Source organism: Sus scrofa, chromosome 14 (assembly GCF_000003025.6).
Source record: "Sus scrofa isolate TJ Tabasco breed Duroc chromosome 14, Sscrofa11.1, whole genome shotgun sequence".
In the NCBI taxonomy this organism is placed as follows: Eukaryota; Metazoa; Chordata; class Mammalia; order Artiodactyla; family Suidae; genus Sus; species Sus scrofa.
Window position 1 is genome coordinate 116,148,320 of NC_010456.5, and position 24,918 is coordinate 116,173,237.

At 39.8% G+C, this 24,918-nt stretch overlaps 1 protein-coding gene across 2 annotated transcripts in view; it reads left to right on the forward strand.

Moving 5' to 3' along the window:
• The window catches only part of SORCS3 (sortilin related VPS10 domain containing receptor 3), a 615,258-nt gene that overhangs the window by 561,144 nt on the left and 29,196 nt on the right, over positions 1 to 24,918 (forward strand). For both annotated transcript variants that reach the window (XM_021072812.1, XM_021072813.1), the window contains 4 exons: positions 7,948 to 8,061; positions 11,425 to 11,596; positions 14,237 to 14,423; positions 20,579 to 20,712. In XM_021072812.1, the coding sequence (XP_020928471.1) occupies positions 7,948 to 8,061; positions 11,425 to 11,596; positions 14,237 to 14,423; positions 20,579 to 20,712 (607 nt within the window). The remainder of the gene's footprint in view (positions 1 to 7,947; positions 8,062 to 11,424; positions 11,597 to 14,236; positions 14,424 to 20,578; positions 20,713 to 24,918) is intronic.

Genomic DNA, 24,918 nt, shown 5'->3' on the forward strand with positions numbered 1-24,918 from the left:
ACACATTCAAATAAGCACTGTCTTCAATGTTGTACCTTTGGGTGTCATCCATTTTTTTCAATGGAAATGGCATTGCTTAAACTATTTCTGACTCCTTCTTTAGCAATTGCTGTCAGGATGCACTTGTAAGTAAAGCAGGAGGGAGAAAAGCCATTGCAAAATCCTCTATGGTTCTCACACTTGCAGTGGTAGAGGTACCACCTGGACTCCATGCCCTGTAATGTCAATTCACTATTATGACAGTTTAGGGGGAAGAAATTCAGCATCTGGAATGTAAGTTACTTGACCAAGTGCACATAAATTGGAAGAGAGATGAGGATCAAATGCAAGTCTAGATAAATTCCATGTTCTCTCCTGTATATAATGCCACTTCTCAATAAATCAGAGTCTTTATTATGTTAAAGTCACTTTATTTTTCAGAAGAAATAGGGTCACCAAGTTTGGTTATTATAAAATTAAAACTCAAGGTTTCATATAAAATGTTCTATTAATTCTAAACCAATGCCAAATGAAGTAGTTTTGGCCATTGGTACTAGAATTGTAGGTATAGGGTGTATGAGAAGGCTATAGAATTTTAGGGGAAGATGTATAAGAAATTATATGTTTGCCTTTCCATAGCCAACCACACCTCATATTAAAAAGAAAATAGAACCACTTGAGTCTGAGGTAGGATAAATAAACACACAAGACTTGAGGCTGGATTAGTTGCCATAATCTGAGAACACACGCAAAAAAAAAAAAAAATAATGTAACCAAAAAAAGCATTTCTGCACTACTTTTGAGTATGGAAGAGAGAGTTGGATTTCTGAAATTTGTGTTCTTATGTTTGTTTGTGTTACGATGGTTTTTATGGACAGTGGGACTAAATCTTTAAATTTGTTTGCTATTTTTAAGTCAACTTCAATAACCAGAGGTATTGTTTAAATATACTTTTTCCATCAAATAGAATTTGTTTATCATAAATACTCATGCTAAAAAGCTGTGTACTGCAACTGTTTCATAGCCCTGTCTCCTTCTCAATGCTCCTTCCTACCTGGAAGTGTTAGCAGAGGAATCTGAAAAACCCAGCTTGGTCAGTGTAAGTGATTATCTTGCACATTCCAACTAACTGTTTTCTGAAATCAAATCAGGTCATGTTCATTTGATTGGTCCAGGCAACTTTTAAGTCTCAGAGACAACAGGGAGTGGAGACTGGAGAGGATGGGTTAAATGTCTTGATTTTGGTGGAAAAGTTAAGGAGTGCAGCCTGAATTCACAAAGGAAGGATATTTCCCCCCAATATCCCTCTTCTGCTTGTAGAAGGAAGACTTTATAGATCCTCATATATGTTTATTGGTGGATCACCATTAACTTCTCACAACTTTCACCCTTCCATCCAGAGATGGTATCAGTAATAAGTATGAATTTTACATAAATATTAATATTTCTTTTTTTTTTTTTTTTGCTGTTTCTTGGGCTGCTCCTGCGGCATATGGAGGTTCCCAGGCTAGGGGTCAAATTGGAGCTGTAGCCGCTGGCTTATGCCAGAGCCACAGCAACGCAGGATCCAAGCTGCATCTGCGACCTACACCACAGCTCACGGCAACGCCAGATCCTTAACCCACTGAGCAAGGGCAGGGATCGAACCCGCAACCTCATGGTTCCTAGTCAGATTCAGTAAGCACTGAGCCATGACGGGAACTCCAATATTAACATTTCTAATTAATGGCCTCATAAATCCCCAAGCCCCATGCTTACTATAGAGAACCACTTTGCAGTAACCTCCATCAGGGTATTGTTGAGGGGCCAGAAACAAATCCTCAAGGAGAATTCACTTTGTCAGAGACTAGTGGGTAGTCAGAAAAGGGAGCGTAAAGGGTCTGCTCTGAAGTCCTCTGAGGCCTCTGAGGAAGCAGTTGCCCCCAGGAGGTCCAAATGCATTTGTTCAGTGAGAAACCAAATTAGACTAGAATTATATCCAGTAATTTTCTTTCCTTACTCACTTACCTACTCATACAGCAGTAATTTTACTGAGCACCTACTATGTACCAAGTATTTGAGATGTATTGTCTTACTTAATCTTCTCAACCACCTCCTGCAAAGAGAGTCTTTTATCACAGGCACTTTATAGATGAAGAAATCAAGACACAGAGAGGTTAACTCATTCAAAATAATATTCTGACTTCAGAGTTCTAAGTCTTTTTTTTTTATTTTATTTTCCCACTGTACAGCAAGGCAATCAAGTTATCCTTACATGTATACATTACATTTCCCCCCACCCTTTGTTCTGTTGCAATATGAGTATCTAGACATAGTTCTCAATGCTACTCAGCAGGATCTCCTTGTAAATCTATTCTAAGTTGTGTCTGATAAGCCCAAGCTCCCGATCCCTCCCACTCCCTCCCTCTCCCATCAGGCAGCCACAAGTCTGTTTTCCAAGTCCATGATTTTCTTTTCTGTGGAGATGTTCATTTTTGCTGGATACTAGATTCCAGTTATAAGTGATATCATATGGTATTTGTCTTTGTCTTTCTGGCTCATTTCACTCAGGATGAGATTCTCTAGTTCCATCCATGTTGCTGCAAATGGCATTATGTCATTCTTTTCTATGGCTGAGTAGTGTTCCATTGTGTATATATACCACATCTTCCGAATCCAATCATCTGTTGATGGACATTTGGGTTGTTTCCATGTCCTGGCTATTGTGAATAGTGCTGCAATGGACATGCGGGTGCATGTGTCTCTTTTAAGTAGAGTTTTGTCTGGATAGATGCCCAAGAGTGGGATTGCGGGGTCATATGGAAGTTCTATGTATAGATTTCTAAGGTATCTCCAAACTGTTCTCCATAGTGGCTGTACCAGTTTACATTCCCACCAACAGTGCAGGAGGGTTCCCTTTTCTCCACAACCCCTCTAGCACTTGTTATTTGTGGACTTATTAATGATGGCCATTCTGACTGGTGTGAGGTGGTATGTCATGGTTGTTTTGATTTGCATTTCTCTTATGATCAGCGATGTTGAGCATTTTCTCATGTGTTTGCTGGCCATCTGTATATCATCCTTGGAGAATAGTCTGTTCAGGTCTTTTGTCCATTTTTCCATTGATTGATTGGCTTTTTTGCTGTTGGGTTGTATAAGTTGCTTATATATTCTAGAGATTAAGCCCTTGTCCGTTGCATCATTTGAAACTATTTTCTCCCATTCTGAAAGTTTTCTTTTTGGTTTCCTTTGCTGTGCAAAAGCTTTTCAGTTGATTAGTCCTAAGTCTTAATATGTCTTTGTGTTTACCTTCCATATCCAGTAGAGTTCCAGATACAGAGTGAATTTATCATGTAGTAATGTAAAAGAGGGACGGGAAAAACTGGGGTGCCATAGTACATAAATTCACATGTGTCTGAAATCCATTCAACCTTTAGTTTTCTGCATATAATGCCCCATTAATCATAGCTTTTTCTATGAACTAGGTGTTCATAGAAATGCCTAGTAAAAAACAATCAAAGATGTATAAGCCAGAGTTATTGGATGCAAAGAAGGTATGACAACAAATAATAAAGGGTGTAACTGGGTACTGAATTTCATGATCCAAACCTATGATGTACGTTATAATAGCCACAAATCACATGTGGTTATTTGCATTTTAATTAAATTCAATTAAACATTTATTTCTTCAATTTCACTAGTCATGTTTCGGGTGCTCACTACTCATACCTGGCTAGTGGCTACTATATTGGATAGCATAGATGTAAAACATTTCCATTATCATGTAGGGTCCCATGGGGCACCGAGCATTGGTCCTACCTGCAAGTGCTAGGAATGGTTAGAACAAGGAGATCCCTGCAGACTGGAATAAGGATTGAAGGCTTCCTGCAGGAGGTGGTGATGGAGCTTTGTAGATTTGCTGCTAAGTACAAGGAAAATAGGCAGCAGATCAGAGAAAGCAGATATGTGATGATTGTTGATGAGTGGTGGGATAAGGGCCGATGGCTAGCATGGGTTAGACTAGGAGAAATACTTGCATGATGGTTATTTGGTTTTTCAAACAATTTTTGAAATGATTTGGATGTAATTATCATTCTATCTCTATAGCTGTGTTTACGCTTAAGCCTTAGCAAATGATAATCATGGCAATTATTATTCCATCATTTTTGTTGTGGTTGCTTCTCTTTGCTGAGTGTTCATGCTGTGCCAAAAACCCAAACCCAGCATGCTGTACTGTCTCCTAAAATGAGACAGAGACACCTGTGGAACACTAAGCCCCAAATCTCAACTCCCAAATGGGAGAATGGAGGTACTGGGGATCAAAAATGCTATAATAGGGTAGTGCATGGTCTTGGAGTAGGATACCCTGTACCACTGGGCCAGCAGAGATCATGACTTGGCTGGCTCCAGGAGGATCAGAATGTCATTCCCAGGGACTCAGGGGCCTTACCTACTGTTGGTGAAATGGATTTTCATGGGATTTTACTAATGCTGAAGGAGGGGTCAGGACTCTCAGTGATCACTTTTGGTGGACATGGTTAGCTGTGTACAATCTTGAACAAGGCATTTCTCCTCTTTTGGCTTCTCCTTTCCAACATGTCACCTGAGGGAACTGGACCCAAGGAATACGCATGTTTCTTTCTATTCTGATGTGCAGAAGTTTTTTTTTTTTTTTTTTTCCTGAGCCTTTCCTTGTCTATCCCTTCTTTGGATCAACTAAGGCTCCCTCTAGGATAGGATTTGGAGGTCGTGCTGGTTCCTGGAAATGTGCAAGTGTCCCCCTAAACTTTTAGAAGTTCTAAATCCTTTCCTAGTCAAGAAAGATACAGAGGTGACTTATTTCTTAAAGGAAACTACTTGTGTGTTTGCAGAAGCTGAGGCAGCTTACTTCCCCAAGGCAAATAAAACTTTCTGGTACATTCTCTCCAAATGTCACAATTCAACAGAAAAACACCTTTCCCTAGGAAGCTGGAGCAGCAGCTGGAATGGCTTGTTTGCTGAAATCATGAAAACTCCAGAGCTTGGAGAGAGGTTGAGCAGTAAGGGAGATTTTAATATACATTTAGCAGAAGTTAATGAAGAAGTCCACAGCTTGGAGGCAGCCAATGATGTTTCCATTAATGTTATTAAATATTAATGAGGTGCCTTTTCTCTTTGGGGCAAAGCAGCATGCTTTTAAATTACTGCATCACTAACAGGTAGAAGAGCTGAACAGTACTGCTAAAGATGGTTAGGCTTAGCAAGAAGCAATAAGACACTTCTCTCTTTCCCAAAGTTGCTTAGACAAACAGCCTTCCTTCAAATATCATTAATATTTCTTAGGATTAAAAGAACATTCAGTAGATTTGCCTAATAAAGCAATCAGGGAGTTTTCAGGAAGGAGTACAGACACACCACAGCCCAAATCTTTCTTTAGATAAACAATACTTAAACATCAGATATTCAGTGCTGTGCTGGTAAGTATTTAACTACAGGCTCTCTAGGAATAAAGTAATAAATAAGGTTTGATTAGTAGTGTTTTCTAATTTCTATAAATATTCCTACCATAGCCAATTTCAAGCTACCAAAGTACGTCGGTGAATGCAGAATTGGGAAGCACAACATGTTTTTTTACCGTATAGATACTTGGGTATAAATGACTTCAAGAGCATAGATAATGTAACACATAATGACTTTTATCTATAATATTTATTGCATATAATATTAAATACATTAAATAATGAGGTATTTCTATGTTTTCAGTACTTATTATCTTTTGAATGTAATTTATTTAATTGAAATTTTTGTAGAACTTAATTTTTGATAATAGTTGTGTTTTAACAACCGTTAATGAACTTGCAAAATCCCAGGAATTTTAAGTTGGCTGCTCTCAAAGGCTGTTAGCAGCTGGCACAACACTGAGTCCATATAAACTCTCAGGCTGAAAGATCTCCAATCATTGATCAGGAGGCATAGCAAAAGATGACCTTGATAGACATGTCCCTTTCTCTTTTTCTACCAGTATCATTTAAACACAAAGCTGGTCATGAACTTCACCTCTCCACCTCAATTTGCAATGACTTCAGCTCACACTCGCTCCGTGGACATCTCTTAAGCACTTGGGATATTCTCTGTGGTCCCCACTGGAAAGTCCACTGTGGACTTAAAGTCTCCCTGCAGAAATAGATCACATGCAATGAGAGATTAAATAAATTTAAATAAATTAGTGCATTTATTTAAAAATGTAACCAAAGTATTCACTCACCCAGTAAATATTTATTCAACATCTGCAGTGTCTTATTCTAGACTATCATAATATTGACAAAAAAAAAAAACCAGAAATGTCACTTCTTTTGTAACCACAATGTTTCCAAAATATGGCCACAAAGAATTTTGTCTGGGAAGGCAGATATGGTCTCATCAGACCTAGATTTTGGAGAAGGATACACTGGAAAATGCCAAGCAAAGAAAAGGGTGGCATAATTCAAAAGCCCAGGGCATAACACATACCAAGACAAAGGGAGTTGAAAGATTGGCTGGAGTTTTGTTTGGAGGAAGACAGTGAGAAGGTAGGGTAGGGTCAAACTGAGATCTTTTATATAATCTCATCAGTCAGCTGGTACTTCTTACCTGCACTGCTTCATACAGTATTCTTGTGTTCAGTTCCATGCTGCATTACACTGTGTTCTGCTTCATACTGTATTACTCTGTTCTTTTGTTGAGTTGAGGCATATTGTATTCCTCTTTCTAAGAGACTGAAACCCCCCCAAGGACAGGGATTATTGTACCTCTTACACAGGACAGGGCTCATATGAGTAATACATAAATGTGGAATTAAACTTTTTTTCCTATATTCCTTTTACTCCTGTCCTAGTTACTCGTATAGACAATTTCCCTGTTTTCCTTGGACTTCAGTTAAATCATGGCTCAAAGAATATGGAGGCAGAAAAAGAAAGGAGGTGTGGGTCCAGAGAGATTTCTCTGTTGTTTTATGTTTCATTAACACTCAGTGGGTCAATATTCAACCGTCTGGATTGTTCTGTCCTGTCTGTGGATTCCAGGAAACCCTTGGATGCTTAATTTAGAAGCATGACTCTTCTTGCCAAGTGAAACCACCTTCGATGACTTGGGGCTGGTTACAAGAGCAATAATGCTTACTTTCTTGCACTTTCTCTACTCTGGCATTTATATTTCTGGTAACCTTATGAAACTCCAAGAAGTAAGGCAACACCATTTATGCTTCATATGGAAGCCCCTCTCTCCTAAATGGGTCCGTGACTTCCTCATTTTGGAGTGTGGGAAAAAGAAGAAAATCTTACCTGACTTTCTTCATTTTATTAAGGCTAGGCTTTTACAGAAACAAGGCAAAGAGCTACAATTTAGTTTGGGGGGGGTGGGTTCTGTTTGTTTGTTTTGTTTTTTCCTAAAGGAAACAAAGGACCTGTATTATATACAGTTGGGAAAATTTGAATGATTCTATGTGTAGATGTGAATGCAAATGTGTATATGTGTTTGAAAGGGAATTTCCAGGAAAAATGAAATAAAAATAAAATCAATGAAATTCATTTTGCAATAAGATGTGGAATCTTAACCCAGGAATGAATCTTGACCTTTAAAGTCATCTTCTTGATTGTCATCTACTTATTACAGTAAAACCACTGTGATCCAAAATATAGTTTTAAATTTAATGCATCCCTTGCACCCATCCCAAGCCAGTGTGTCTGCCACATTATATATGTTCATATCTCTTTAAATCTAGACTCTCCGTTTGATAGTCCACTATGTCTTCTATATGGTGGACTCCAAATTATTTGGGGGTATTTCTAAGTCTGAAAATTCAATGTTAAAATATGAATATTTGTCCTTACTGAGACTATTTAAAGAATGTGTTACAGGGATTTTTTTTTTTTTTCTTTTTTGGGTGGCTATAGCGATTGTTTGTGTTTGTGCGTATATGTATTCTCACTTTTGCTCATGTTTACCAGTATGCAATATTCCTTTTCTAAACAGTGACTATGGCTACGAGAGACATGGAGAAAGCCAGTGTGTTCCAGCTTTCTGGTACAATCCAGCCTCCCCATCAAAAGACTGCAGCCTTGGTCAAAGCTACCTTAACAGCACTGGGTAAGTAAAACCCCTGAAGGGACTCTGCTCACTGTTTTCCTGTTTCCCTAAGTCAGAATCAAGGGAGCCATTGCTATTTAAGCAAGATGGAGGGTAGATAGAACTTGTTGATAGCAGGTACCTTATGAGAAAAGCTGAAGAGTTATTTAGCTGAAAATAGCATTTTTTTTTGAACATCTGAAAAATTCTGATTACCTAGATTTCAATACCTTTTGCCATTTTATCTTGACTAAACATAGCTATTGCTTTGATCATCCCTTCTTTTCTGGAAAGAGATGCCAGTTTGTTTCTTTGGCCCCAGTGGAAATAAATGAACACAAGTGATATGCAGATATTACTGTTCTCTATTAATAAATGAACTGAAGCTCTCATAGGCTGATGATAAAAACTGAGAATGCAAATTCAAAAGGTCCATCCTAGGAACTCCTGGAATAAGAAGGTCAAGGCATACTTTCTGCAATTATCAAATTATGTATGTTTCTCTCTGTTTATTTATTACTTATTCAGATGCTTGAAAAAAAAATTCTTTGGAGGTTTGTTGTTTTCCTCTTTCTTTTGTCAATTCCATGATATCATACGGATTTGGAAAGTGATTGGTAGCCTAAGACAAAACTTTTTAAATTTTAATGTGCTGTGAATCACTCAAGGATCTTGTTAAAACACGGCTTCTGATTCAGGGGCTCTATAATGGCATTGAGATTCTTCATTCAACAAGTTCCCACACAATATCGGCATTGCTGGTCCCAGCATTCATCTTTGAGTAATGAGGGACTAATTTTTTTGGAATCCAGTCTCAATTCTTCCATTAGATCTTCTAAGGGCATATATAAGTTATTCAACATCTCACTACTTTTACCTTACCTGGTTATAAAATAGTGATAGGGGTACTCTCTACCTGAGATCTACAAGAGAGAGAGAGAGAAAAAAAAAGCAAAACACGATGCAAGAGATGGATTGAGTGTCTGAGACGCTCTGAGAAACATAATGTTTTAGCCAAGAATTTGGTTCTTTGGGAGGTATTCCTGGGATCTGAGCTGGGGTTGAAGCACTTTTGATGTCATTTTATGGTAGAGGGGTGGTCTAGGGATTCAAACCATTCAAACTACAGATCCAGCAGAGTGAAACATAAAGAGATGTGATGTCAGAGAATAAGGTGCTATGAAGTTAGAGGAAGAGAGATTTAATGGGACAAATGATCAGCTAGACTATCAAATTCCTAGGCAGAGCATATCTTGGACACAGTTGGAAGATAATTGCATTAGGGCTTCTCATATGGTCATGTGGCACAGGTAGGTGGCCCCAATTTTAAGCAAGATAGTTTTATCAAACCCCTAAATGGCCAACCAAATAAATCCAGGAGATGAAAGGGGAAAATGCTTCATTTTTTTTTCAAAGGATTCACTATAAATGACTGCATACATCTCTAGGTTTCTTTTTTTTTTTTTTTTGTCTTTTTGTCTTTTTGCCTTTTCTAGGGCCCCTCCTGCGGCATATGGAGGTTCCCAGGCTAGGGGTCAAATCGGAGCCATAGCCGCAGGCCTACGCCAGAGCCGCAGCCACACGAGATCCGAGCCGCGTCTGCAACCTACACCACAGCTCACAGCAATGCTGGATCCTTAACCCACTGAACAAGGCCAGGTGTTGAACCCGCAACCTCATGGTTCCTAGTCGAATTCGTTAACCACTGCGCCACGACGGGAACTCCCTCTAGGTTTCTTAAATGAAGGTTTATATTAGAAATTATTAACCAGTTGGCCAGTTGAAGTTGAAGAGGAGGAGTGGATGATATCAAGTTTGCCTCAGGATATGGTACCCACCAAATTATCTGTCATGAGTAAAACTAAATATCTTCTAAATGACTAAAGGTCAGCAATAAAATATAGATTTAAAAGGTTCTATTATGTAGACCAGTGCTGAACAAAAAACTATAATATGACCACATATATAATTAAATTTTTTCTAATAGCACGTCGAAAAAGGGTTTTTAAAAGGTGAAATTAATTTTAATAATATATTTTATCTTACTACATGTCTGAAATATTTCAACACGCAACCCTAACCACATTTAAGTGCTCAGTAGCCACAGGGGGAATGCAGCTAGCCTATCAGGCAGGGCAGCTCTAGACCCATTATGAACTCAGTTGGCAATTAAAAATAACATATGTTTACAAGAGTATATATTGTAATTCCATCTGAGGGAATAACTACATACGGCATTTGCTTAACATCCTCTTGAAATGTCTGGATGGAGATGTGGAGCTGGTACTTCAGCACTGTATTTGGGGGTAGGGGATTATCAGGTAGTGTGGAAGACCCATATCACTCATAAGGCATTTGGGTTCATCTCCTTTCAAGGCCACCAAAAAAAGGCACCATTGATGGATTGGTTAATGACTCCTGACATACAGGGTGAAAGGTATGATGTGATACAGTTGTGATGATGATGGTGGTAGTGGTGGTGCATTTATTTTGTAATTTGACCAGGATGTTGATTATATGCAGTCACACAGATAGTGGTATGCCTAGAAATAATGTCTGTCCTTCAGGTAAGGGCAGTGGATGAACTCTCAGCTTGACTTCAGGTGTTGGGGTCAGTGATCAAGCAGGATAATATGTCATCACGGTGCAAAGATGCCCTTTTCCTAGAAGGTCACGGTGTTTGTGGGGCTGTTTTCCCATGCAATCTTCACAGCAGGATTAAATAGGAACTTCAGACTTGTGCTTCTAGTCTGGCATTTGTGGTGAGTGAGAAATGAAGTATTAGCGAGGAGATAAAATGTGCTATAAAAGAACCCAGTAGCTCCAGAGTGAGGGCTAGGATGTCCTGGGGCAGGGGCTGTGCAGAGAAGATAGGAAGAGGCTTAACTGAGTAATCTTAATTAGGGAAAAACTGTAATTGTAATGTATACGTGTAAGGATAACCTGACCCCCTTGCTGTACAGTGGGAAAATAAAATAAAAAAAAAAAAAAAAAAAAAAGAAGTCCGAACCAGTCCCTCCCTCATAGAGAGAAGCTCCAGCTTTCCTTGTTTCCCTAGTCCAGTGGGTCTGCCTCCTCCTGCATTATGTGTGAGCCAGGTATTGATTTTCCTTGACTGGTTTAGACACTGATCTGATACGTGGCCCACCAGGTAGGATCAATAATCATGTTTAAAGAGCGGCTCTTCCTGAGATGGAAGGATAGTGGTTTCTCAGCATTTATTTAGTTTCCTAAATGGCTGTCTTCTTTGGGACTTAGTTTTTAGGTGCAGCTGCATGAAACATCTGTCTCACTCTTGCTTTCTTGCACTCTACCTTATGTGCTTACGCAAGCGTGCACACACAGGACACAAGCCACACTGCTGACAATGGTCTGTATCCTCAGGTACCGGCGGATTGTGTCCAACAACTGCACAGATGGACTGAGGGAGAAGTACACCGCCAAGGCCCAGATGTGCCCTGGAAAAGCCCCTCACGGCCTCCACGTGGCGACAACCGATGGCCGCCTGGTGGCGGAGCAGGGACACAATGCCACCTTCATCATCCTCATGGAGGAGGTAGGGGCAGAGCCACCTGGGACCCCAGGTCAGAACTCACAAGCAGGCCATTTCCCATTTCCGGACAGGGAAGAAAAGAAAGAACATGTGTTCCCACGGTCCTCAGAGCAAAGTCCATGGGGAGAAGCTAAGACTTCGGGGGAAAAGATGAAAGAGAAGGGACCTTCTTCCCTTCATCTCACAATAGAGACCTCGGCTAAAGTGGGGCAAATGGGGCTCCCTTGACTCTGGAATGTGCAGATCTGAATATATTCTTTGACGTACCCTTTTAGGATCTGCTTTGTTGAAATAATGCTTGTTACCATTAGCCTGTATACTGCAGACTTTGCTAGAAGAAGGGACTTCACATTCGTTTCTATTGTTTTCAGGACCATCCCCCCTTTTTTTTGCCCTTAATCCACTGATTAGAAAAGCCCACAAGGTTATCAAAGTGTCTTGAAATTGTGAGTATGAGGGTGGGGAAAAAATAATCCTAATCTTTGAAACTTTTTTTTCTCTTGCTTTTTTAGGGCCACACTGGTGGCATAGGGAAGTTCCCAGGCTAGGGGTCAAATTGGAGCTGCAGCCGCCAGCCACGCCACAGCCACAGCAATGCCAGATCCAGGCTGCCTCTGCAATCTACACCACATCTCATTGCAGTGCCGGATCCTTAACCCACTGAGCCACTGAGCAAAGCCAGGGATTGAACACATTCTCATGGATACTAATCAGGTTTGTAATCTGCTGAGCCACAACGGGAACTCTGAAATTTATTTTTATAAATAATATCATATAAATTGCTTTTCCATCAGCTACCTGCTCCATTAGTTTACTTTTTAGGTCTTCTGTAATCTGGGTAGTAAAAATGAATGACTGTGTTCATTCATTCCAGAATGGCAATAGCTCTGCTGTATGTGTTTTGCTTCCTATATGAATTGTTTCATCTCTTTCCAAACCAGGGAAGTTTTCAGGCACTACTTGCTGAGATGCTGGGACAAGAAAGCTTGCCTGATTTACAAAGCCCTCTAAATTTAAATGTAAATTACCTGTGGGCTCCTGAGATCTTGGAAAGAGACCAATGCAGGCCAGGGGATTTTCCCTTAACTATGAATACTTTAGAAACCTTTAAACTATCCACACTGGACAGGATGGTTGGCGAAAGTTCCTTATCCTGGGTTGGCAGATTTTTCAGCCTTCGCTCACACTGGGTGCTTGAATTAAAAAGAACTTTAATATTTGGAGGAGGTCATTATCACATTTCCACTAGGGAGTTTCCAGGACTAGCACTATAAATACCTTCCCTTGAATGGATGTGAAGAGCCATGATCTTATCTATTTGAATTGCCTTCAGTTCATTTCCACTTTAATTTATATTCATAAACTCAAGAGTAGTTGACATTGTATGGGGGGCAAGGGAGCACCTATCAATATTTTACTCACATCTGAGTTTCCATGGGGGAAGAGACAGAAAAGAAAACTGTGATGAATGCACATTCACTGGGCAGAAGGATTGGCTCATGATTCCAAATGGAGGTATTTCTTTTTTTTTTTTTTTTTAATTCCACCAACCATTTTTGCAAATAGGCAGAAAGAACCTAATTGTTCTTTTTCATTTGGGATAGTTGTCTTATCATCAGGATCAATGGAATGTACCCAGAGTGGTGGCCCAGTATAGTGCAGAGTGGGACAAGAAAGGATAGGGTTCAGTATCAGCCCTTAAGAAGCTAGGTATCAGCTTGATGTAGTGAGATGCACTCAGCTGAACTATAGACATCAATCACATCTTCGGGCAGCACCCAGGGGGATCTCAGCATCCCAAGAGGCAGAAATATCTCTAAGCTGAAATGGTCAGAAAAGGCTTTAGGGAAGATGGGGCTTAGGTTTAGGGAAACCCAAGGTCAACAGAGCACAGATGTAATGTTGGCTGGTGTGCAGTATTCCTCTGTAGAGTGAAAATGATCATCCTATCTCATAGAGTTATTTTGAAGGTGGTGGTATACATGTTAAATGATTAGCATGATGCTGGGAACACAATAATAAATACTAAAAAAGTTAGGAACAGTTATAATCATGCCTGGTGGTTGAGAGTGTTAGTATTGACACCAGACTGCCTGGATTCAAACTTGGGTCTTTTACTGCTAGTTGCAAGACTTTGATCTAATTACTTAATGTATTTTGTCCCCATTTCTAAAATAGGGACAGTAACACTTTGTGCATTGCTGAGTTGTGAGAGGATTAATTGCTTGGAACTAAAAAGAAACTTTATGAATATTAGCTGCAACTATTATTTTAGTATTAGTACCACTACTACTATTATTATTATGACAAAGGTAGGAATAATTAAACCATGTGTGTTTGGGAGCCAGGGAAGCCCTTGGTTTCCCCACTTCAGAACTTCATAGAAGCTCTACCTTATCTTCAATTGCCAATGTTAAACAAACCAGTGTGCCCTGAGCTTGGTCATATGGGGGCACACATAGCACCTGTTCATGATGCCCAGTAGATAGCAGAGGAGTCTGATGATTGTGTTGGGGGTGTTTCAGCCCCCTTGGAAGATCAGGGCCTCAGAGGGTGATGCTGAAGGCACAGGACCAGGCATCAAATAGAAGTCAAGCTAGATCATGTGAATGGACCCAGGCCAACTGCTATTCCCCCTTGCAGGGTGATCTCCAAAGGACAAACATCCAGCTTGACTTTGGGGATGGGATTGCCGTGTCTTATGCTAACTTCAGTCCCATTGAGGATGGCATCAAGCATGTGTACAAGAGTGCAGGCATCTTCCAGGTGACGGCCTATGCAGAGAACAACCTGGGTTCAGACACAGCTGTCCTCTTCTTGCACGTGGTTTGTAAGTAGCACCAGCCATCCCCTCTCATACTTTTTTTCCCTGTTGATAACTCCCTGTGTCTAGATTTCCTGGGGTTCAAAGCTGAGCTGGATTTGCTTTGCCTATTACCCCAAATGATGATTCCAATCAAAAGACTGAGATGTGTGCTCTCCTGTGTTTGAGTTTCATGATACTGAAGTAGATTGAGGATTTTGAAAGTTTGGATAACATTACCAACTAGTCCTTCCTTTTCAGCTCCACTCTGTTCTGATGTAAATAAGTGTGCCTGAGTATGCAAGCACACATTGAGGTAAAAGTCCTTTCCCTTTGCTTTGGAGCCTCCTAATGTGGGGGAGGAGGAAACTCATCTGGTTCATAGCCACTGATTCATTTTCAAGTTACTATGAGTGAAAGAAGCACAAATCCAAGTAAATTGTTGTCTTCCTTGGGAGAGACAAAGAAGGATTAAAGAAACTCTTGCCTGGATTGTTTTAAATGTAGAACTGAACAGACAAAATAACCTAATTCTTACATCCAAGGTTACTTTGAGTTTATCTCAGTTGTAAATATTCTAAGATCTGCTTTTTAGGGCTGCACTCATGGCATATGGAAGTTCCTAGGCTAGGGATCGAATTGGAGCTATAGCTGCTGGCCTATGCCACAGGTACAGCAATGCGGGATCCAAGCCGTGTCTGTGACCTACACCACAGCTCACAGCAATGCCGGATTCTTAACCCCCTGAGTGAGGCCTGGGATCAAACCTGCATCCTCATAGAGCCTAGTTGATTTATTAACCACTGAGCCATGATGGGGACTCTGTCTCTAAAATATTTTTGCTGTCCTAGAATATATTTCATGGTTTTTGGCTATTGCTTGGCACACACTGAAACAACAGCTGAAGTTCCAAAATAGTGTGTTTGTACTGGAAGCCTTTTGTGTATTTGCTGTCCTAGGACTTGCCTTGTATAAACTGAGACATAAATATGATTTTATAATGTTGGATCAAGGAATGTTTGTTATGGGGTCTTATTGGTTTCTATAGGGATACTCATAAGTCTAAGGTCTTCTTTGGTTCTTACATATATGCTCCATAATAGTTTGGGGGGAAATATGCTACATATGGTGAAAATTATACATTTTAAAATAATCTAGGTGAAATCATGGGGCCCCTTTTCTATTAACAACTCAATAATCATATAAACTCTACTGTATAAACAGCCTACACTTAAAAAGACCCTGGAGAACAGTCTCCTGGCTAGTCTCCTAGCATTCTGGTCACAATAGTAGCATAAGGACCAGCAGTGATGAGTGAAGTGCATGGAAAAGTACCTGGATTATATACGTTATATTCTTAAAGATGTGAGGCTATACAACCATGAGATAAATAATTTCTTCTCTGGGTCTTCTGAGCTTCAGTTTTCAAATGGCTTAATTCTAAGGGGTCTTATAACAGTAAATAGGAAACACAAGTGACACCTCCATTCATTCAGTAATTTATTCAGACAGTTGGTTGAGTTCTTAATATAGGTCAGGCATTCTGCTAGGCACAGGCGAGGCAGCAATAGAGATGGCCCTGCCCTTGCTGAGTTTACATTCTGGTGAGGCAAGAGAGGTGCTGCGAGAAACGGGTCATCAATGACCCAAGTGGTGATAGCCACACCACACCAACTAGAATTCTTCTGTGCCAAGAGCACCAGGTCAGAAACCCAGGTGGGTGGGGTGCAAGGTGTTCCTGAGCCAGGTTTAGAGCAAGGGAGACCTGTGTTTGAATTCTGATCTTATCCCTTTGTGAAATGTCTAACATCAGTCAACTTTCTTAGTTTTTACAAACCCCTGATTCCTCACCTTTAGTACTTAGAGTGAGGTTATGAGAATCAAATTGGATTATGTGTGTGTGTCAAGGGGTCCCCAAGACACACCTCCCCACCAAGTTTAGTGATTTTCTAGAAGGACTCACAAGATACAGCACATAGTCATACTTCAGACCGAGATTTATTACAGTGAAAGGAGACAAACAAGATCAGCAAAAGGAAAAAGAAAAGTGGAACAAAGCCTGGGAGAAATCATGTGCAAACTTACAAGTCTTCTCTCCATGGAGCCACACAGAACGTGCATACTTCCTCCAGCAGTGAGTTGTAGCAACATGTATGATGGGCCATTTACCAGAGATGTTCACTGGAGACCCAAGTCCCTGGCTTCTACTGGGCACCCATCAAGCAGCCATCTTCTGCCTAGCATGCACCAAATTCCTGACTCCCCACGGAAAACACTTTTTCAGAATAAACCGCATCTTTGGCAAAAATAGGCAGAGTAAAGCATTCTAATCAGTTGCTGGCTGGAAACACTCCCAGAGCCAAGTTTCAGATGCCAGCAAAGGGCCAGTCTTGCACACAGGTCTAAGGATGGCAATTTCAGGTCTATGTCAATTTCAAAATGCTACTTAGCACCCAGCTGGCACACAATAAATGTTCCTACTGCAGTGAGGACTGAGTACCTCCTTTTAACTCTCAGCCTGACCTGTCCGTGGCATTTAAAAATGAAGACAAAGGAAAACAAATTTACGTTCCTCTATTCCAACAACCTGCCCCACCCATGGTCCTGATTCTGCCAAGAGTGGGTCTTGCCTGCAGGACCACGGAGACCAACGTATCTCAGTGGCAAAAAACACAACAGCAGAGAACAGGTTTATACTGAGGGTTATGTGTGTGAAGGAGGAAATGCTCCTTGAAGCTTTTATCATGCTCATAATTCCCTCCAAATCAATCATGGCTGCATTTACCAGACAGTTATTGTAGTGGAAACTGCTCTTGGCCTCACCTTGGGCCATTAGCTAACAAAAGTAGTTGTTAGCTGCCCATAATAACCAATCTCACGGAGATTATTAGATTTTTATCAAAAAGAGCACTATTTGACAGGGAGAATTGTAGGATTTTTCTGTGTTCCCTCCTGAAGTCCTTTAGCTCTCTTCTCCTCAATCCATGGTTTATCTCTAGTTAAAGCCTGGAGCTTCTGGCTCATGGGTTTTGTTGTTGTTGTTTTCCTAAAAAGCTGATACATGTTTTCCTTGAGATTATATTTACCCAAATGTGCTTATTCTGAAGCTGGCATAAATGTGGCCATGTTTGTTGTTATTCCAATTCAGAAAGGCCCCATCCCTTTTGTGTTTGGCTTGGATTTATGGAGAAGGAGGTCTCATTTTGTATTTGGGAGCATCAAAGTACCCAACAGTATGAGCCCTGGTGGACCCAAGACCTCTGAGCTACAGAAGCTGAGAAGGCTGTCCAGGGCCATGAGTAATAGCGACATCATCAATCAACTGTGGAAAAAACCAGGGTTCCCATAAGCTGGCTGGGGGAATGGGCTCCACACATTTTGAGAACAGGAGCATTATCTAAAACATGGGACCAATGAATAATTGTCAAAGCAAAAACACACTCACAGACACAGGAAATAAACTTATGGTTCCCAAAGGGGAAGCAAAGGGAGGGACGGATAAATTGAGAGTATGGGATTAACAGATATACTACCGTACATAACAGCAAGGACCTACCGTATAGCACAGGGAATTATATTCAATATCTTGTAATAACTTATCATAGAAAGTAATTGAAAAATAAAAGCATATGTATATACACATTAAATCATATATATATATATGTATACACACACGTATACATGTATGTATGTATAACCAAGTCACTTTGCCATACACTTGAAACTAATACAATATTGTAAGGCAACAATACATCAGTTAAGAAAAAACAGGAGCATTGAATTGACTTTGAGTATAAAAGGGGCCCCTTTGCCAGTGTGAGAAAAATGGGAGATCGGAGTCTGGGTGTGGAGAATGACTCGAGGTGTTAATGGAAGACAGAGGATTATTCTTGTTTTTATTGTTGTTTGTTTGTTTCTTGGGTTTTTTTTATTATTAAGTGAATTTTATTGCATTTATAGTCGTACAATGATCATCAAGACTGAGGATTCTTATCTCCCTTCTAGATCATGGCCTGGCCAGAGACCCCTCCCCATTCATTGCCTCATTCTCTTCCACACTGATGTGTAAACACAAACAACCAATAGAGACAAACCAGATAAACTCCAAAAAATGAGTTAATGAAGGAATGAAAAGCAGCCAGTATTTTCTCACACCCTGTTTTTTAAAAATTTTTGTTCTCACCTGCAATCAAACCAGACAAAAATAATTAAACAGACTTACTTAGTGAAAATAATTAAGCCTCCAGCCAGATATGTATCTGAAGTGACAGGTTGGAAATTATTTGTTGGAAGAAATCTTGAGGAGCCATATGTCTGGGGTCAGGTGAGAGAGCCATAAGCCGAGAGTATTTTCACGCTATAGATACACAGATTCTTCTTGATTCTTCAGAAAACACCATCTGGACAGTGGCAAGCAGGTCTGGCTGCTCTCCTTACCCAAAAGCTAGTCCATGTAAATTTACCTACAGCATAGAGTATACCTGGTGAGGCTCAGAAGAATGTCCACTGTCTTAAGAGCAACTTCTACTCAGTGATACACAGGGATAGTGACGGTGTGGTTGTGCTGATGGAAAGAGTGCCACCCCATAGTAATTAATTATATACTGCTTTTAACATCCAAATGTCACTTTTGTATGTTCTTATTACTGTAAGGAAGACAGGGGACTGCATAAACAATCTGTGTTGTTCAAGCTTCCGTAAGATTGAGGAAAAGGTCATAGAGATAAAATTACACAAGGGCAGAAATGAAAAATGTCCATCTGGTTTCTTCTTTCTAAACTGTCTCCAAAATAAACAAGGATGTAAATAGTGAAGACTGGGTGGCCTGAAAAATGTCCTACCTATGAGAAGAACTGCAGGCCCCCAGCTAAAGAGATGCCCCCTTCTACAGTTGTGACCGTGAGTCACATGAGTTGATCAATACTCTCATGATGGAAACCAGGAAAAATGTGCTCTAACATAGTGTGGACAGATAATTAGAATATTTTAATTGGATTTGGTTAAGGAGAAAGGATATAAGGAAAAGGGGAGGAAGAAGAAAGGGAGAAAAAGAAGGGGAGAAGGAAAAAATAAAGAGAAAGGAAAGAGAAAGGGTGAGGATAAGGGGGGCAATTCCTCAGAGTTAAAAAAAAAATAACGCATCTATACCACAAATGCAATACTGGCACAATGACATTTTCCACCAGCATTTTCCTCTTTTCACATTATTTTGCAAACGATTTAAATTAAACTCCTCACTTAGTATGCATAAGGTGGATTCCAATCTGTTCTCTTACTTGCTAGTTTAGAACTTGAGACGACTAATATCAGTTTTCTGAGAAAAAGAAAGCAACAGAGTTTTAGTCACCTTTTTGTAAGCAGTTTTGTTGTAATTATTTGGGACCCTGGCACTTATGTCTCCTTCAATTTAGGGAGATGTGCTGTCTTCCTTTTTATAAAGCAGCCTGGCAGCTTCTGAATGACACCCGCAGAGTGTTGCAGATGACAGGCACAATGGCCCATTGTTGAACAAGATGGAACCAATTAACAATTGAGGATAATGGAAGAACCCTTCATACAATGCAATTGACCCCCAATCACAATACAGGCTCATCATCAGAAATGAAAGAGATTGCTCTTCCTATTTATTGGCTAAGTGTCCAGTAAACTAGCTTTGTCCTTGGACTGAAGGTTCATAAGCATCCCTGGTTGGGCTCATCAGATATAAATGAAGTTCAGATGTCACTCAAACACTCTGAAGCCAGATATGAGTTCCCTCTTCTTTTTTTTAAACTTTTTATATAATGAGTTTTATTTTTTTTTCCATTAGAGCTTGTTTACAGGTTCTGTCAATTTTCTATGTACAGCATGGTGACCCAGTTAAACATGCATGTATACATTCTTTTATCTTACATTATCATGCTCTATCATAAGTGACTAGACATAGTTCCCAGTGCTACACAGCAGGATCTGATTGCTTATCCATTCCAAAGGCAATAGAGTTTCCTCTTCTGTGTGCTTCATTTCAGGCACACACACATACACACACACCTACATGCATGTATTTCTCCATACTTGTGAGTTTTCAGTCCTTGTTTTATTATAGGTGATGGTAATAGGAGTTAAGATGAAGAATCTGGGAGTGTGATCATTTCTTTATTCCAGGAATATAATCACTGACGTCACTTTCCTTGCTCCCGCAGGTCCTGTGGAGCACGTTCATCTCAGAGTTCCATTTGTTGCCATAAGAAATAAGGAGGTCAACATCAGTGCAGTGGTGTGGCCCAGCCAGCTGGGGACCCTTACCTATTTCTGGTGGTTCGGCAATAGTACAAAGGTTTGGCCCTTTCGGATTGGTGTCTGATTATGTCTCTACTGAATGCCCCTGTGTTTCAAGTTCTGTGTTGATGTTGGAGGCTCTGGGTTTGTGAGCAATAGGGACACTTAATGAAGCTATGAATCCACATAACTGAATACACAACATAACTTCCTACACCAATTTCATTGTTGTAACATAATTACAATAGGGCAAGTTCAAAAAATCCTAAGGAAGAAAGTACTTGGAGCAGCTCTCCAAATCTGGTTGTTCTTGCTCCTCTATTTCTAAAAATTCATTTGTTCCATTTTGTTTTAATTTTGGCCTTTCCACTAACTAGCTAGCTAATGATGTCAACAACATCACTTAGCACCTCTGAGATTGTGACCCCTCTGTAACTATAAATTAGATATCTAAATGCAGAGCTGTGGAAATCAAATGGGGTAATAATGCATGTAAAGGATCTTTATAGAGACCTACTAGGTGTTCTATGAATTATAGAGGGTTCTTCTTTGGCATGGTACTGATGTTGCCAAGTCTCAAAAAAGGAACTAAAGGGCAGATGTCTGGACTTTGTGCATACTTCCCACTCCTAGCGACTGCTGCTGGTGAAGCTTGTGTCCAGAGTGACCCCACTTGTATAACAGAAGCTGGGAGCATTTCATCTGAGGGTCGCTCAATTTAAGGGCATCCTGTTTTTTTCTAGTCCTCTTTTGGTCTTTGCATTTTTTTCAGTCATTCTCCAGTTGCTTGTGTAGTAATTCCTTTAAAAAAGGAATGGAACAGTGCCAGTTTTGTTTGGTTGTTTCAGGATGACCACAGAGAACTTCAGCTCCTGCATGGTAAGAGTGGGAGCTGATTTATCCCTGCTCTTGCTTAGGGAGGAAGCATGATAGGGTGGAGAGAATATGGATCTTGGAGTCAGAGAGGCAAGGGTTATATTTCCAGCAATGCACCTGTTGGCTGGGTGAGCTCGATCAAGTGATTTGACCTAAAATTCAATTCACTCAACTGTAAACTGGAGAGAATAATTACTGTGTCATCTTGATTTTTGTGAAAACTAAGAAAGATAATATGCCTCTCTCTGGCACAGATGAGGTACTCGCTAAATGGATGCTTTTAATTTTTGTATAAAAACTGGCAGTTAGGATGGGTTGATAAAACACTGAATTAGATTTATGGGCCCAAGGGACACTTCTGTTTGCATAACTTGTGCTATATACCTTCATACTTTCTCAGTATAGGCTAGGATGCTTTTGCATTTGTGGTGTTATTATTCACAAAGACAATGGATAAGGAGGTTAGTTGATAAGATCCCCATGTGGTACATGAGAGAATTGAAGCTCTGTGTATGAAATAAGCATCCCCAGGTCAAACAGCTGGACCTAAACCCAGGTCTCCTGACCCCAGTCTACCAGGCACCAGCACCCCAGCAGCAGAGTGCTTCAGCTGCATCCCTCTGTTTGTCTCTTGGAGGTCAAAGACCTTAAAATTCTGCGTTAGACACCAGCAGACATCCATGGTGAAAGCAAAGAGAAATTTTCTGGGAGGAGAATATCAGAAAGAGAATGATTTTAAGTTCATTTCACCTCTGAGGATGCGAGATGTGAGCTGTCAAGCCAGGGAGTTTGTGATCTTTACTGAGACACTACTGTGTGTAAGGAGGGCAGTTCTTGGCCATCATAAACATTTACTGTTAATTTACTCAACAGCCCGCAAGGAACCCAAGGTAGTTTCTCTACAGTACCATTTTTTCCCTTTGAGTGCTGATTCTAAGACCTGAAATACCAGACAGTGTCTAATAAATATTTGATCAACAGAGAAGTGGACATAGTAATTGGAGAGTCTAGTTTCTATTTCTCTAAAGATTATCTGTGTTAGTTTGAACAAATCAACCTGATTTGAGTCTCAGTGTTATTTTCTCTAAATCAAGGGTAGTAATATCTAATCTATGGACATCACTGAGTTATTATTTGAAATATCTACGTAGCTATCTACATTATGACATGAAAGAGAAATTTAAAAATTGTAGAATGGTATTATAGATTCATTTTTTAAATTGGTGATGACCTGAAGTATTCCTTTAGTTAGGAATATCTATTGATAAACTTGAGCATAAAGTGCTGTACAAATATCCAGATCTGAAAGGCCTTACTAGTTGTTTTTTGTTCCCAAAGCACCCTGAGAATGATAGTACATTAGAGGCATTCAAATAGAGCAGTACTGAAATGAAACAAGCCTGGGATGGGGTCCAGATTCAGATTCTCCTTGCTGTATGCCTTTTGTCAAATCAGGTCATTTCTCTGTGCCTCAGCTTTGTTTATTGTAATATCAGAGTAAACTAGTAGTGATTACACTGTAATATTACTTCAAGGCTTAAGTAAAGAAAGGTACTTAAGCACTTAGAACACCTCTAAAGACTTAAACATCTTAGTCATTGCTGTGCTCCTCTTTGCATCAATGGCATCTGTGTCTCAGTGGCAACTGTGATGCGGTTCCATAGATTTCTCTCCCACCTCCAAGCACAGTTGTTTTATCCATTTTAAAAAGGTACATTTTCAGTGCTTTTTATAGCACTACGACTGAAAAATATCAAGGTAGTCATAGTGCACACAAATGGATTCAGTGAGCATCATATTTTCCTGGCAAATGAATGCATATATTTGGTGTGTTGGTAAGTGCTCCGATTGTCACGCTATTTGGTTACCTGTGATGAATGAACCGATCTGTAAAAGGAGCTAATACTAACTTTGAGCATTTATTTCTACCATTGACTTTGCACTAGACTCTTGATATGTATTATATTTTATTTAATCATTAGGACATCCCTGATGGAGGAGAAATTATCCCATGGATGTGTGTGTGTGTCTGTTTCTGTGTGTTGTGACCAGGTGCATTGGACATGTTCACCCAGGTGGTTGAACTAAATCAACTTCCCAATAAGAATCAACCCTCACCCTTTGCAGCCAACCCTCCGTTTGGTGCCCTTAAGGATAGAAGAGCACTTACAACCTTGTCCCTACTTTCCAGGAGATTACATTCCAGATGAGAAGGCAGTATAAACACACACACACAATGATTGGTGAGAAAGTGTGATAATATATGAATAAATTGAAGAGTGTAGGCATTCCTGAAATCCAACGTAGGCCAATATGCCTACATGCCTATCAGTAGATGTGAAACTGTATCAGTGATTTCATAGACTTTTTTTCAAGAATCTACATTTTGTGCTATATGTTATGAGGAACAAAAAGCAGTATAAATTCCATTTGTTGCCCTTAAGAAACAAGATATTTGAGAATATGAGGTTAACATCCAAGAATTGGTACTATAAATTACAATAATAGGAATGTAACATTACTGGCCTAGCCAAGCATCCTAGAGAGTGATGTATGAGGGCTTCTTGATCTTGGAGCTAGTGGTATATGGAGCTGGTCCTAAATTGGCATTGAAGGAGTGGTAGAATGAAGGCAGAGAGGAGGGGAAGGGGTTTGTGTGCAGTGCTAATGCTTTGGGCATGTTTGTGTTCTGTGTAGATTGATTCCACCAAAGCGGGATGCATTTGGGAAGAAATTGCATAAGATACTAAAATTGGAGAGGATAGATGACAAATGGCTTTGAATGACATAAATGGATACATTTTATTTTGACATAGAAACTCATATTTAGGATAGCATAATAGAAAATATAACCAGATTCATGGACAGTGATACCTTAGACAGTGAGATATCTTTGAAGAGTTTTTAGAGGTTTTGTGTGTGTGTGTGTGTTTGTGTGTGTGCACGTGCATGTACAGGTGTCTGTATGTGTTTTTGAGGGAAATGCGTCTTCCCAAACTATGAATTTTCAAAATAATCCCATAATCATAACATATTTTTACATACTACTTCATTAATGTAGATTTGGTCTTTGTGCATTTTAGATTATTTTCTTATACGGTTCTAATAATAGCATATTCACAATTACATATCCTGCCTTCCCCACTTCATATAATAAGCACTTTCCACACATCATTGTGCAATCTAATAAATGTTTTAAGTAAGGTAAGTGGAGTGAATGCACCATCTGCACAATTTGGGAATGGCAGACTTTATCAAGGTATACATTTATATTGGGGATATTTTATAATATCCTGTATTAACTTGACTTACTGTATATGGGAAACTAGTATAGGTACCATCCAAACATTTCCCTGAAGCTTCCTGATTTATTGGTCAAGTGGGAATC